Source organism: Pseudopodoces humilis, chromosome 3 (genome assembly GCF_049639895.1).
Source record: "Pseudopodoces humilis isolate 2021_Gansu_Grassland_sample_001 chromosome 3, ASM4963989v1, whole genome shotgun sequence".
Classification (NCBI taxonomy): Eukaryota; Metazoa; Chordata; class Aves; order Passeriformes; family Paridae; genus Pseudopodoces; species Pseudopodoces humilis.
The window spans coordinates 84,720,662-84,736,840 of record NC_142202.1 but is presented as its reverse complement, the minus strand read 5'-3'; the positions used below and the strand labels follow the sequence as shown (position 1 = coordinate 84,736,840).

Here is a 16,179-nt window from a genome sequence, read left to right as displayed (position 1 = left end):
AAGAGCGCTTGTCACCCGCGTGGGAGGCGTGTGTGGACCGTGGCATGGGGGGCAGTAACGGGCTTTAAGAAGCTTATCAAGAAAGTGGTGAAGCGTGGGACTCTAAAGAAGGGACGTTCTAGCCGCGACAGCGCTGGCTTAAGGCAAGGGGGCTGCAGCAGGGGTCAGCGCGGATCACGCCCGAGGGAGCGGCGTCAGCACTGGGAGCCCAAGGCTTCCCGGCACCCCAGGCAGCCCCGCAGCAAACCCGCACCTTCCCACGGGTGGCCCTGCCTCGGGTGAGCCGGGAGCCCCGGCGGGAGCCCGGGCGAGCACCTGCGGTGGGGAAAGCCGGAGGAGGACGTGAGGAGGGCGGCGGTGCCGGTGCCACCGCCGCGGCCGTGTGGCCGCCGGACGAGCCCGGCAGGCTGCGGGGTGAGAGGCGCGGCCGGCCCGGGTGCCCGGCGCGGGCAGGGGCAGCGGCGCCGCGCCTCGGACTCCGCCTCACCGGCACCGAGCTCCCCTCCCTCCCTCGCTCCCTCCCTCTCCAGCGCCAGGCTCGCAGCGGCGGAGCATCTCGGCGGCAGCACCCGCCCTTCCCGGCCGGCCGGCGGCGCGCACCGCCCCCCCGCTCCCGCACGCAGCCCGCCGGCGGCGATCCGGAGCCCTCCGCGCCACCGCACCCCCGCCCCGCACGCCCACCGCCGGGAGGATGGGCTGCGGGCGGCGGCGCGGCAGCCCCTGAGCTCCCCGAAGCCGCGGAAACAAAGGGACCGAGCAGCGGCAGCACCGGGCCGGGGTGGATGCAAGCAACCATGAAAGGCTGGGTCTCCGCCTCCTCCGCTGCTGCCAGAGAGCTGCCGGCTGCCGCTGCTCGGAGGACTACCCTGTGAAGGGGGCGGAGGAGAGGCTGGCTGGGTTCGCCGTGCAAAGGTAGAAGGTGTAAGGGAGAGGCGGAAAGAAAATGTCTTCTTCGGTGGGGCCCCGCGGCCCTCGCCCGCCCACGGTGCCCCCCCCGATGCAGGAGCTGCCCGACCTGAGCCACCTGACAGAGGAGGAGAGGAACATCATCATGGCAGTGATGGACCGGCAGAAAGAGGAGGAAGAAAAAGAAGAGGCCATGCTCAAGTAAGCAGACGCTAGTCATTCATTCATTCAGGCACTCATTCATACACCGATCGCCGGCGGGCGGAGCGGGCGCTGCTACAGCGGGAGCCGGCCGGTGCCCGGAGCCAGCCGGCTTCGCCCTGCTCGGCGGGGCTGGCGCCGCGGAGACCCGGTCCCTCTCCGCTCCCGGCCCGTAACTTCCTCCTCCCCCACCCCGGGCAGCTCCTCCCTAGGCAGCACCGCCGGGAGAACCCGGCACGGCGGGACGGAGCGGGACGGCGGCCCTCCCCGCCCCGAGGGAGCCGGCGGCGCAGGGCGGGCGGAAACCCCGACACGGGGGTGAGGGGCGAGGTGGGATTCCTTTGGGGTCCCCAAAACCCCGCCTCTGCCAGGAGGGGCCGCTGGGTGGGGTTTCCCTCCGTGCGGGAGCCTCCACGGCTGCCGTGCTGCCCCCGCCTGGCTCGGCCCCCGCTGCCGCCCGCCGCGGGGCTGGGGCGGCTGCCCCCGCCCGGCACAGCCCCGGCCCCCGCTCCGCCCGCCGTGCCGCCGGCCTCGGCCCGCCCGCCGCCGGCTCCAGGGCGGGCAGCCCCGGGCAGCGGCGCGCTGTGGGGCAGCAGGGCGTTCGTAATTAGGAAATAGATGGAATTAGTCGCACTGCTCATTCCAGCGGGCGGGCGTGCTGGCGGGACGGCGGGGGAGTGGGTTTATCCCGCTGCCGGCGGCACGGGGAGGGGTGCGGGGAGCGCGGGGTGTGGGTAGGTGCCATGTTTGGAAACCAGATCCCCACAGCCTCTTTTGAACCTTTTCCTCACCCCCTCGTCCCTGCCAAACATCGCATGTGATCTCATTTTTTAGCCTCCTCCGTCAGTCGGAGGCTTCAAACGTAGCGTTGCTGAATCGCCTACTGCGAGTGATAAGAATAAACAGATCGGAGTCGTGGCCTGTGGAGGAGAATCACGGTTTCTCCTCTTCTGACAGCCCCTCAGGCCTGTTCGCTCCGGGCGGGAGGTGGTGGGAGAGGTGACTGGAACAGTGCGAGCCTCTGACGCCACGCAGACCCTCCGTGCCACAGGAGGTGTATCCTTACCTCACTGTCGCCTGCTTGCGTGCACCTGTGCTCGGAAGGGATGCGCTGAAGGTGTGACGTGATCTGGGTGTTTCTTTCGGCTGCATCGGAAATAGCCGCTTGAGCGATGCAGGTGCCAGCTCTTCCCCACGGCTGGGGACCAAACCCCGCAGGCTCCCGACTTCGGCCCCGTGCGCCGTGCGTGGTGAAGCTGGGACAGCGTTTTAGTACACTCTTTTCCCTGTCCCTTCCTATTCGTTCTTGACTCTGAATTTTTACAGGGGCTACTAGAGATCCCTGCAGTGGTGGGTACTGAGGCCCAGCTGCCAGTGCTGGGCTGGCTAGGAGCTGTCCGGCACCGTGGTGCTTGGATCTCAGTTCAAGACGGAAGAGTTCAGTTTGCAGTTCATTGTGTTTGGGGTGTGGCTACCCTTGGAAGTGGGGTGATTGGAATGAGAAATGTTCGTGAAAATGCGTTGTGTTAGTCACTGTGGGGAAACGTGAGTGAAGGATCCCTCCTCAGTTTCTATTCATCAGAAAAAAATTAAATAAAGGAGTAGCTCAAAGGCTCTAAACTATATGTATCCTTCTGTTCCTTGTCCTCCAGCACAGCTACTTTTCTACAAATATTTAGCTTTTATTCTGTGAAGAAGATTACTGGTTGTGTGATAATGTTGTAGAGGAATACTATAAATCTTAAGTCACTGTGAGAATGAACTCCCGTTGGTAAAGATAGTATTTTCTCAGCCCTATTCTTGTTAACATTGGGTAGAGGATAACTTTTCCTCCTTTTTTCACTCCCCCCCCCTTTTTTTTTTTTTTTTTTTTCATTGGTGTTTCTGAATTCTGGACTGATATTTCCTTTCCTATGAGATTCTGGGAATCTTCAGCAGTTTCACTAAATGAACTTTGGATACTTCAGATACAATTTTTAGAAGAGGGCAAAAATGGTGCTTTGTGAATTCAATTAGAAATTACTTTATATTTAAATTTTTGTGATATCCAAATTTAAAAGTTCATTTCCCTACAAAAGTTCTTTCAAATAATAACAGGCTATATCCTCCACTGGCCTGAGAAACTGTGATTTTAGATTTCTGTCTTTATTTAAAGAGGCAGAAATTAAGGGAAAATACATTGGAAAACTTAGAAACCTGTATATTTGCTTTAGCTATATCGTTAGTTTGTAAAAATCAAGTCACAGCAAATATTTTTCTTATGAGAGAGACGTTAGATTTTCTAAAATAATTTGCTTTTTCTGTATGCTGACTGCTTACTTTCTTTTTGGGATAAGAGTTTGACACACCTTTTCATTAAGTAATTCTTTTCAGACTGGAATTTTGACAAGAATTTACTTCCATAATTTTATGAAGGGTTGTTACAAATATACAGTGGTACTATCAGATGACACAGCTATATTATAAAAGTCAGATATCATCACCACTCCTTCCTATTATCTTTGTTAAAAGATTTTCTGATTATCCAAATGTCTCAACAAAACTGACACCAGTTTTCATTAAAACCACCTGGTGGAGAAATGTTTCCATCTGTAACACCCACATGCAAATCTGTAATTTTCCCTGAAAGTGAAGCTGAGAATCAGTGCTGCAAACTAGGCTACCTTCAATCCTGGGCTGATCAGAGGCCGGATATGTGCTGTCTCATGAATCATAAGGGCTAAAATGGGTGCAGCATTTCTCTCCTGTTCTGGATGTCCTGATAGCAATGAAAGTTTCTAAAACAGTACTTGGAATTTTCCTTTCCATCACTCCTCATAGCAGAAAGCCATAGGAAGAAATATTGGTTAAATGACTATATTCTTCATACAGTGGTCATAAAATTGTGGATCCAGGGGAATTTGAAGTGCTTCTGTGAGTGGACTTATATGGATTTCCGGAGAAGTGAAGGCAGTTGGGGTCATCGTTAAAGGGGCTGTGTCCCTCTCCTTTGGGTCTGTACCTCTGTGTCTTCCTGATCCCTGTTTCTGATTGTGAGCTAAAAGCCTTCTTGTAAACCCTGTCTGCCAGTTCCCACTGACATCAGCACGTACTGCAGCGTGCCAGCCTGTGAACAGGGTGCTGTTACAGGGTACAGAACTGGACACTGAGCTGTTTTCACTGCTTGCACTGGAGCATTACAAATGCCCCCTTTGGTTTGAGACCACCTGCTTGCTGCTTTCCAGGAACTTTCCCTATCTGTCATTTTGCTGAGTTTCCTTCAGCAGTGTGGGGCTAACAGAGCTTGTAACGTCCTTAGGATAAAGATGTGCATCTTACCCTGGTCAGTGTGACTTCTTTTTTCTAGGCACGCCTGGTCAGTGGGAAGGGACCTTGTCTTTCCCATACCCTTCTGATATCAGATTTCACACTGCTGTGGGTGGTGTTTGTGGAAGGGGAACACTTTGCTGTCCTATGACTTGCTGAATACCATGGAGCAATGTGTTGAGGAGTCTGGGCGTTTGTAAAGGATCCTTCTTTTGCATGTTTTACGAACAGGAAGGAACACTTTGCTATTAACTGATTGCCTTGAAATTGCCTTCACATCTAAAGGCAGGTTCTGCATTCCTTCTGTAATAGGGACAGTGTCACCAGGTATTCCTGAGCCCATATCTGTGCCTTCATTTGATGGACTGTGGTCCCCATCTGTTGCATGGCACTGAAGACTGAAATCCACATAAACACTTTGCTGCTTGCTAGGCACTAAGTAGAAACTGAAACCTCTTCAGTGCAGTCTCACAGTCTGGGAGTAGGAAGCAGGTCCTCTATCTCATCTTGGAGCTTCAGAGCTTTGTGTTTTGTTCTTCTGTGGCTGGGAGAGCATCACTTTCCTATTTGCCACACCTTTGAAAGCTGCATGGAGAGCAGCTCCATAGTACTCAATCTTAGACACCCAAGCCTTTTCTGTTCTTTTATGAATAAATGTTTGCATAGAGCAAAATGTAGTAAAATGGCCTCCTTTGCAGACTAATTCACATTGGAGGCATTTTTTCCTGTTTTATTTGGTAGATATTCCTGTAGCTGGAAGGGAAGAGTTTCATGTTGGGTGACTAATGTCTAGCCTGAAGTCCAGATATTGCTCAACAGGTGACTGATGTGACTAAAAAATTGTGAAGAAGCATGAAAGGGTAAGTTTTCAATGAGACTGAAGAGAGAAACAAACTGTCATTTGCAAAAGTGTGTGTGTAAAATTAAAAGAAAAAATAGTTTAAAGGCTTAGAGTGTACATTTAAACACTAGGTAGCCTGAGGCAACTATTCCGCTTGTGGGTATAAGGTGCCTTGAATTGAAAAAAACACAGTTATGTACAGCAAACTTCAGTCACAGAGAAATCACAGAATTATATATATATATGTGTACTTAGGATGAAGTTTGCTTATATGTAGTTGTGTGCCTTATCTTGTTGGGTTAGGCAAGTACTAAGTGGAAACTATGGTAACTGAGAACACAGCTAGTTGAGTTCCAGGTAGGAAGTGGTTCCTAGTTACCACAATGTTCATTTGCTGGAGCACACTTAAGTGGGGATAAAAGCTCTTACTAAGCTTCTGATGGGACATAAAGAAGGCTGTGGAGTTGTTGGCTGAGGTAGTTGCAATAGGAGGAAAGTTAAATAAGACACGGGAAGTGCTTTGTAGTTTTGTAACTCTAATTAGTTAGAGTTACTCAAAGAGTAGCTTGAGTAGAGGAGGTAGTACATACTTGAAACTTTCCCATCTTAAAAGTTATCTCAAGATTTTTCATGGCAGTTAATAATTAGGGAGAATTTGTTGCTAACGCCCTATTTTGACCACCTAGTATTGCACACAAGCATGATTTTAATTTCAGGTCTCCAGAATCAATAGGGATATTGCAGCTGCTCATGTTTCAGGGCTGCTAAATCCCAGTCACTTGGAGTTGGTGAGAATATCTGTTTCAGGGTTTGCAAAGTAACTTCTCTATAATTTCCTTGGGACACTGAAAGCTTCCAGCTTTCGCTGCTGTGTAATTGAAGATTGAGGCTTGTGCTCTCAACCAGTTTCCTGGAGACAGTGTCTTCTCCCTTCCCAGCACTTGGACCACACCTAACATTGTCAGAAAACACTGACTACTGCTCAGTGTGGTAGCTGCTGCCATCCTCATTTTGTATAATACTTACAGGCAGCAGGACGAAGTACAGTTCCAAGACCTTCTTAGGCTGTATGCTGTAAGTCCCCTGATAATAATTGCCCTTCCATAAAAAGTAGGGAAGGAAGAGGTAGGATGATTTTTCCTCCTTTCAGTTGAAACTGGGCCACTTTCCAGAAATAAAAGTGAGAGTGAAGGGGCCATCTTCAGGAAGTCTGTCTTTATCTTATCTCTAGTATGAAGGGTCGAAAGCCTGTCTTTAATCCCACTGAGAAACAATGGAGGAATTGAGAGTTCTGGGAACTGGTTGTGCATTTGGCACCAAGGACTTAGAGGATAAAACAGATAAACAATACCAAGACTCTCTCCTCTGATTCAGCCTCCCTCTTATTTATTCTTTCCATGGCTGCATGAATCTCACTTTCTCTGCAGTGGAGCAGGAGGAATGGAGGCTTCTGCTTGAAAGCCTTTATTTCTTCCTTTGTACTTAAAGCAGTTTGGATCCACCATGTTTCAGACGCTATGGTGGTGCAGGGAGTAAGCAGGTTGCTTGCTGTGTGTGTGGGTATTTTAAGCCTCTCAAATCACCCAGAAAGACTGTTCAAATATTACCTTGCACCTCTTACTGGCAGTGCCAGCTCTGCTCCTGACACTTGAGTGTACAAATCCATGATGGAACAATTTTACTTCTGGAGATTGTCTGGTACAACCCCCTACTCAAAGCAGGGCCACCTGCCGCAGGTAGCCCAGGACCAAGTGCAGATGGCTTTGGAGTATCTCCAAGGATGGAGACTCCACAGTCTCTCTGATAGTCTTTTCCAGTGTTCAGCTACCCTCACAGTAATAATTTAGATGGAACTTCCTGTGTTTCAGTTTGTGTCCATTGCTTCTGGTCCAGCCACCGGGTGACACTAGGAAGTGTTTGGCTCTGTCTTCTTTAGTCCTCCCCGCTGGGAATTTACATGTGTACAAATCCTTCTGGGTCTTCTTTCCTCAGGCTGAACAGTCCCCAGTCTCTCAGCCTTTCCTCATGTAACGTGCTCCTGTTGCTTGTCTGTATTCATGGCTCCTTGCAGCACTGGCTCCAGCATGTCTTTCTTATATTGAGGAGCCCAGAACTAGATTTATCATCCAGATGTGTCAGAGAGCAAAAATCACTACTTTCAGTCTGCTGGTGATGCTTTTTCAGTGCAGCCCAGGATGGCATTGGCTTTCTTTGCTGTAAGCATATGTTGCTGGCTCACATTCAGCTTGGTCTTGACCAGGAATTCTCAGTTGCTTCTCTGAAGAGCTTCTTTCCAGTTGGTTGGCTCCTGGGATTATTCTCCTTGTGCAAGATTTGGCATGTTCTTATGCTGAATGTTTTCAGGCTTACAAGAGAGACCAGTATCTAAACATGTTCTCAAATCATTCAGGGAAGGGATTAGTTTGGTCACTGCTCCTCACTCTTTTCTCTTTACTGCCCAAGGCCTTTGCTCAGAGAGGAGGAGAGAGAATTGAACAGTGCAAAAACTGTTATGGCCTTTTGGCCAATAGAAGCATCAGAATGAATTTAAAAACATTTGAAGCTCCAAGTTTTCATCAGTCTGAGAGGGCAGGTATGGTCATAAATGTGTTTTGATAAAGCAGACAACTTGTGGTGACCTCAGAATTACAAGGAGTGTTTTCATGCCTTTCAGGGTATTTCGGAGAATTGATGGTGATTTTTTCACCACTTGAGGGTGGACTGAGTTTTCTGAGGAGACTGAGGAGTCAAAACATACTCTCAACTGAACACAGTCACTAGCAAGGCAATTATGAGACAGTCATTGACTGATCTACTGGGCAGCCATCTCACTGCTGAGGAGGAGCAGGAGACTGTCAGCAGACAATAGCAGATTGATAGGCATTTCTTAAAAGCTACAGAAGAGGTAGCTTTACAGGGAGGTGATAGGGGATGACAGACAGTAATAAACATTCCTACCATCTTTTAGACACAGGCTTCAGATCAGTGTAAGTTGAATTTTCAGAATGCCTGAGATGCAAGCTGTTGTCCAGAGCTCTTTTCTGGCCTGAGTTTAAGTGGCTTTATTGGATGCACAGGGCATTATTTCTGCGCATATGTCTTCCCACATGATTCTTCACTTGATGCAAGGTTCTGCCTGAGCTTCATTGCTAGCTTTGTCTGACATTGCAGTAATACTTTCTAACTAAGAAGTCTGTCATTCTTCAAATTCAGGGCATTATCTGTGCCCTGCAGAAGGGTGAAGACAAAGACTGTGAAAGAACATGATCTCTGGGCAGGAACTTCTCAAAGTACAGAATTGTTATAAACCTTATCTTAAAAGGAATTATGCAGAAGAGGCTTCTTCATAGAGGGGGAGGGTACTATCCTGTTGTTTATTTTTCTGGAAAATAGCAGGGGGAGAACAACATTAAGAGAGATTTGAAATTCTCAGTCTTGTCAATACCCTTTTATTTCTGAAGACTCATGCAAAGACTTTTTTGCATCCTTGGATAGGAAAGCATCTAACAAAGATGTAGCATGCTTCCTTCATCAAGCAGTTACTAAGCATTTTAGGACTTGATATTAATGCCTTAAGAAAAGGCTATTTAAAAACACTGCTGCCCTTGTATTCAAGCTTGTTGAAATGCAGGCATTATTGAAGGTGGAAAATGACAAAAGTGAAATTCTGTTTTGAGTTGCCAATAATTAGAACCAATTATAATTTCTACTTCATTTTACTTTCTCCTTTGCTCTACCCACTGGTGGCTGCTGTATTTGTCTACTCTCCTGGGCCTATCAGTTTTAATTAATAGATGTTAGCATGCAATTATGTTTTAGGGGAAAAAGCTTGCATGCCTATAATCTGACTTGAGTTCCCAGCAGTGATAAAACATGTAAAAAAAATCCTATGTCATAAGTTACAAACACAGAGTGAGTAGTTTCATCCTGCTTTTTGAAAATACTTGCATAAATTTAAAATTTGTGAAATGATTTACACCTCACCAGATTTACACCTCTGTATGATTTGCCTTAGTCAAATCTAGGTATTAGATCTGCAAATATGCAGATACCTTATCAGATACCTACATCTGTCAAGAATTATGGTTGTTTTATCTCTTATTTTTATACTTCACAGTATACCATAGGTATGGTGAAATATTATACAATGTTTATAGTGTAGCTTAGTTTTGGAATCTAGACAGTAAATGTTAGTCAGACTTTTGATATTTGCAACAAGCAGCAGGAAAGAATATCACGATGAGTTTCATCTAATGGTTTCTTAGATAAGACAATTGATAGGATATCATTGTAATTTTCTGTAAAACTGAAGTAATCATCCTCAAAATTTCATTGCATGTCAGATACTTATGCCCAGAGAGAGTTTTAAGCAAAAAGCCATGTTCCAAATATATACTTCCTGGCACTGTTACAGAGGCAAGAAGAGCTAGTTGCAATTTTCAGGATAATGACACACAAAACCATTCATACAGTTGCCACTTCAGAGGCATGAAAAGACACGGCATGATGAGTAGCTGTTTCCAGACAGTTCTAGATTTAATTAGAACACCTATTTAGGTACAAATTTCTGAATTTCTTCACATCATGTGTGTCTCATTTTCAGTGTCAGGAGTTTGTACACTTTGCCTATGGCAAGCACTGTTCATACTACTGAAGCTAAGGGAATGTACCTGTCTGTATATGGAGATTTTTCAGATATCTGTAATAAAAATGTGGTGTTAGAAATCTCCTAATGTTTTGGTTTGTCTTTCCTATATTAAGGCCACCTGGAATCACTGAAGATCAGTATATGCTCTGAGAGTTGCTTTTTGATCAGAGATGAACCTAGCAGATAGAACTACACTTTTTAGTGATGGATTTAGCAAATTAACTGCTTCAAATTTTGAGGATCTGAGCTATAACCACAAAATAAATTTCTGTGTATTTTGGGGTTTAGATAAATCCTAAATTATAGTAAATTTCTAGAATGGTTGTTTAAATATCTTGCATCAAAATACAGTTATTTACTTTAAGATCCTTAATTGAGAGTGACTTTTTGAACTGCATGATATGAAATTTATTAGGACATTTCTCATAAATGGAGCACAGCCCAACAACACTATTTTAGTGTAAGTACTATTATATTGCAGGGAAAAAGGGTACTACTCTTTTAGCAAGAAGCAGAGCGCTCTGTTTGTTCTGAAAATTGCTAATGGAAGTCTTCACATGCTTGAATGACCTAAGTGTGAAGTGTCTTCTCAAGTGTTTCTCTAGGTTACCAATACTGCATACTCTGAATTGATCAAAGTGTTTATGCATACAAAACTCTGTCTTATGCTAGAAGGTCTAATAAAAGATGATACATTTTTTTCCAATCTTGTTTGGACTGTGAGCCTAGTGAGCACTAAAAATCGCATAGGCACTGCTCATGAAGATTTTGTCTGCGTTTTTGTAAAATATATATTAATTTTAAAGTCCTTGAAGATATTGTGAAGGGTTCAAAATCATATCCATAAACTAAGATTTTGTAATGCGTCTATTGATACATCATGCTCTTTCCACATATTTAGAAAATCTATGGTCCTATACTATACAAACAATCCAGAGTTTTATCCATGAACTATTTACATCTCTGGGTAATAATCATGTTAAAGATTAAATGTTTAGTAATAGGATTTTGAAAGAAATGACAATGAAGCAGTTTATGTAAGAAAAGGCCAGTTTGGAAGCTGGATGATTGAATATGTTTACTTGTGTTTTGAGCCATGATTTTTTAGTGTAACTTTTCTTTCAGTGATTCCATTGGTCTTGGAAAAAGCATCAAGAGCTATGCAAAACCACATGTAAGAGCTGTCTGAGCTTTCTCATCTTTTTTCTTTCCACAATTTATTTAGCGCTTGTAAGTTCTAAGAAAGCAGAGTATTTTTTCATCTATATTCATTATTCTCTAGGTTTTTAATTAGCCTTTTATATGAAGTTATTTTCAAAGTAAAGTCGTTGCACTTTTGCTTATTTATAGTATTAAATTTAGAATAATTTTGACATTTGACATCAGGAGACTAAATTTTGTACTGATTTATGATATTGCACAGATGTAGATGAAAAAATTTTAAAGCTTGAGCAGTAAAAGAATATAAAAGCCTATGAGTATTTTAGTTACTTTAAGTGATAAGTCTTCTTGGTACTGTTATTGGTTGTAGAAAGTTTGACATTGCACAACAAACTTCTGCTATACAGTTTCATGTTCTGCTGGTCATGTGTTTTTAGCTATAGATGTAGAATGGGAAGGCAGCTGTTTGATGTAGCACATGGAGCTTGAGCTGAGGCAGTTTAAAAGACAGGAGAGAATTTATGAGGGCTCTAGATCATCCTAGTTTAACTCTATTGATTTTGGCCCAGGATACTAAGTGCAAAGTGACAGAGAAATGGGTTTGCACTTTATGGATGAGAATTAAAAGAGGCTTTATATGTGTATATGTGCTTGTGCCTAAGAATATGGAACTGTGAATACCGCTGTACAGAAATATGTACAAGTTGCTTTATGGACTTTAATTGCAACATTATGTTGCTTAACATTGCTGTAAACATGCAGAATGCATTGGTGAAAGTTGTTGAAGAGCTGAAAATTAGGAACAATATTGCCTGCAGTCATATCTCAAGGACAAGTGACAAAGTTGCTGCCATGGACCGGCAAAACATTATATTTCTGTGGTCCCATGTCTCTGCTGAGTTTGATTAACTGTGTTGAGTCTCTGCCTTGAACAAGCCTCACTGGAAGCACATCTGTTAACTGGAGTAGAGTTGTTCAGTCTGTTTAAATGGGATATGTCTCTGTAAATCTTGTGTTTTGCAGAGCAAAGCGCATTTTACCCAAATGCATCCAATAATTGTTCAGTTACACCCCAAGCCTTACACAGAAAGTAAGAAACTTAAGAAAAGTGAAACCAAGGCGTGGCTACCTACTTTTCTGGAGAAGCAACAACAACAACAAAAAAAAAGCACCACATTTTATTTATCACTGTTCAGAAGTGTATCTGTATTTTTTTTATTACTTTGTGTTCTGCATACCCCTAACTTCCTGCAGTCATAATATTGTATGTTGTTTTCTGTTGGTTTGTCCAAGAACCTGTTTTTCAATATACTCACAGAAAGGAACTGTATTTACTCAGAGGTGGAAATTGCAGAATTATATGAATTGATTCTGCTAGTGTGTATGTGAAAAGTGTGTAAATTCCTTTGAGATTAAATGCACAGTACATTTTTCTTGTATTTCAGAGCAAAATTAGATATTGATTTTTTAATGAGAAATCTGTTCTAAGACTACAGAACCTCACTAATATATTATGATTCTTGTATTTTGTGTTTTTAGATGATTTGATATTGATTGTAGTTTTTAAATTTAAAAGCTCTCACTTTTTCAGCAAAATATCTTCATAATTTATCTTGAAAGGGGTTTTTTAATCTTCCTTCATCAGTTATGCACTCATCATAAAAAAAATATCAACACAAGTTCTTGGGAGTTGGCTGACCAGGGATTCAGCAGGAACTTACAGGTTTGTTCATTTGTAGCATCCCTTTTTCTAGTGGGCCTGTTTGAAGTTCTAAGCTGGTCCCTGTCTGACCAGTTTTAAGCAGTCCTTGTAGAAAAGGAGCTGGAGAGTTCTGGTTACATGGCTGGTGAGACCTTGCTCTATCTTGCATTCAGCCAAGGTGATCTGAATCTTTCTTGCTTGGCTTTTTCTCTGTATGAGATCAAAAAGATAAAAGCTGAGATTTCTGTGATGTAAAGTAAAATTAATGACATGAACAATATGAGGGAAGAATCTTGAGGAGAACAGCAGCAACAGGAATGCTCCTTGTAATAGAGGGGTTTTGCCCTCCTAGTTTTTACTGGGTTTATAGTTTGGGAGTGCTTTCAGCTCTATCCTTGAAGAATTTACTGTTTTGTGTTTTTTTTCTGCCTGCATATAAGAGTTTGCCATATTTCTCTGAAATTAAGACCTTCACAGAGTGATTCATGGTTTTTGTCTCATTCTGTTGGATTACTGCAGTGTATTGTACTGGGATTAGCTTTGAAACTTCCTGTTGATCCCATACTGTACCTTTTTACTTTTCCCTTTGCTTCCTATTTCTTTTCATCTTAATACAGAGCTTTCCTTCCTGTGTACTGGTAGACTAAGACCACAGAAGAAAGCTTTCTTTAAAGTAGAAAAGGCAGGTAACTTTCGCATACAGCTTTAGTGAAGAAGACCTACATTTGAAAGCTTTCTATGGAAGCCAAACTTTGATGAACCTTCTGTGAGGACAGCTCGCTAGCTATGTGAAAGTTGCAGAGGTGGAAAGGAAGTAGTCTTCCTGGCAATTTACTTAATGGTGTGAAATACCAGGTGTTAAAATTTGAAGACAGGCACTTGCATGTCTGGAATTCATAAATAAACCAAGAAAATCAATAAGTGACTTTGGCAACTGCCACCCTTTTGACTCCTTTGTCAGAGGCCAAGAACTGAATGAACAAGAAAATTATAAGTGTTTTCCCTGAAGGAAAAGGAAAACGAGAAGTACATTTTCCTCCAGGCTAAAGCTGAGGCGACAGAGAGTACAGGAAAGATTTTATTGCTGTGTACTCTGCTGGCTTCACTGTGGCTGGATGCTGGGTGGACACTAAAGCTGCTCTGTTCCTCACTGTGGCTGGATGCTGGGTGGACACTAAAGCTGCTCTGTTCCTCCCTTCCTCAGCTTGGCAGCGGAGAGAAAATATAATGAAAGGTTTCTGGGCAGGATGAGGGCAGGGGGAGATCACTGAACAGTTACTGTCATGTGCAAAACAGACTCAGCTTGGGGAAATTAATTTAACTTACTGTCAGTCAGAATCAGAGTAGGATATGATTCTCCCCAGCTGAATTAAAAAATGGTTTATAAAGTTATATGCTTCTTTAACTCATACTGTATTTTTCATTAAGGTTTTCAAGTTTACTTACCTTCCAGATGTTTAAATCATGGTGGTTACATGGATATATATTATATCAATATCTGACTTACTACATACAGTATGTCTAGGGCATCAGAGTTCAATCTGTAATATTTTAGGAACATGTGCAATTTTTCTTTTTCCTCATTCCAGGCATTATAATAATAGTCTTCATAAAATAAAACCTTAGCCAAATCAAGCTGAGTTAAGGAGCCTTTGTGAACATAATAAATTGCATTTCTGTTTAAGGTGAGCTTCCTGCAAAATTGTAAGGTAAATGCAGTGTTGTTCAGTGCAAATGTCATGCTCGGTTCATAGAAAGTTGCAGAGAGGACAAACTGCAGTCAGTGTTGAGAGATACAAAGCACTTTTCAGTCATGGCAGAGGGTATGTCTGCACTGTCCCTGGGGGTGTGGTGACAGTACTGAAGCTGGACTGGTGTTTCCCAGGCGAGGATTTTGTTGTCTAAACACAGATGTCAGCTGGTATTTGAGATGTCCATTGGTACTACTTCTTGACTTTAGGAGTGAGGAGTGGGTGGGAAGCTGGTTGCTATTGTAAATAAGGTTTTGTAGCTGTGGGCAGCAGGGATTGGAGGGAGCCTGGAAGCAGGTGTTGGATTCTGGAGCTGACAATTGTGGAGCTCCCTTGAACACATCCTGAGTATTTCCTCAAGTCGAAGTGGTCTCCAGACTCTGCATGTTTCATTGCTGGAACACAGACAGCAGTGAAAAAGGTTTCAGCTCAGTCAGTGATTCTGACTGGGTTTTCAGACCTGTGTAGCAGTGTGCCACTTTCTTCAGATCCCTCCTGTATAATTTTTGAGATCACTATCTTTCCTTCGGGGATCTTTCATTTCTCAAATAGTATTATGGTTGAGGTTAGAGCATGTTTCCTTCCACATGAGAAGCAGTACCTTTTGAATGTGAATTATCATTAAACTGCCATTAGTGAAACTTTGATTCTTTGATAACATCCTCATTTTATTTTATTGCATTAAACTTAAGCTCCATATTAGCTAAGGTGTTTTAAATGCCCTCACAAGGTAACCACCAGATTAATGAGAGAAGTATGCAAAATAGTCAGCATTTTGCATTGTGCTGGCAAGGCTATTCACTAGAAAAGCTGTGGTTGCTTAGTTGCTGTGGGAGAAGAGAAATGAAGTGAGAGGATGAGAGTGCAGTCTATGGCCTTGTGAGGGACAGCAGGAAAGGGGAAAGGACACAAGTAAGTGGGAAACTGCATGAAAGTACACCTCCCTTAAGGCACAAGAAGTTGTACTTAGAGGGGATTACAGGCAGTGCTGTGGGGATCAGAAGAAGAGGAATATATGACATGAGCAAGATGTTAGGGGAAGGCTGGAATTAGCTGGGATGGGAGTCTGGAAGTAGGCTGTGAGTGATGCAGCTAGCTATTTGTCTAGTACAGAACAAGCGTAAAATAACACTTCTGCACACTGAGAATTGGGTAATGAAAAGTGATGGATCCTCTGGTAGCAGACCTGGGACTTGCTTATTTATGTGTCTGTTTCCCTTTGGGCTTGAACTGGAGATAGTTAAGCACATGAATCAGGAGGAGGTGAACATTTATTTTCAGTGTGATAATAAATAAATTAGAAGGCAAGTAGAAAACACAAAGGTTTAGAAATTCTCAGAGTGTAAGCCAGCTTCATGACTGTGAAGAGAAGGGTCTGAGTCATTAGGTTCAGGCACTTGAGGCTTGGCAGAGCTGCTTTCACAGATCTCAGCAGGCTCAGGTGGTACAGCAAGAGCGTCCGGAAACACAGGGTAGTTTGACTGAAGAAGGAAGTGCACAACTTAGTTCATTTGAATTCAACATTCCCAGAAAATAATAATTTTATAGCATTATCTAACTACTCCTTGGCTGCCCCATACCTTCCCACTAAAAGATAGATCCACGTAAGAGATCTGGTCTGATTTAAAAAGAGGTCTCCTTGTTTGTAGCAGAGTATTTTGAA

General features: G+C 43.8%; 1 protein-coding gene across 23 annotated transcripts in view; it reads left to right on the top strand.

The window, feature by feature from the left end:
• Positions 1-835: 835 nt before the first annotated feature.
• The window catches only part of RIMS1 (regulating synaptic membrane exocytosis 1), a 299,841-nt gene continuing 284,497 nt past the window's right edge, over positions 836-16,179 (top strand). For all 23 annotated transcript variants that reach the window (XM_088053101.1, XM_088053091.1, XM_088053111.1 and 20 more), the window contains exon 1: positions 836-1,107. In XM_088053101.1, coding sequence (XP_087909227.1) covers positions 944-1,107 — 164 coding nt within the window. In that variant the 5' untranslated portion in view covers positions 836-943. The remainder of the gene's footprint in view (positions 1,108-16,179) is intronic.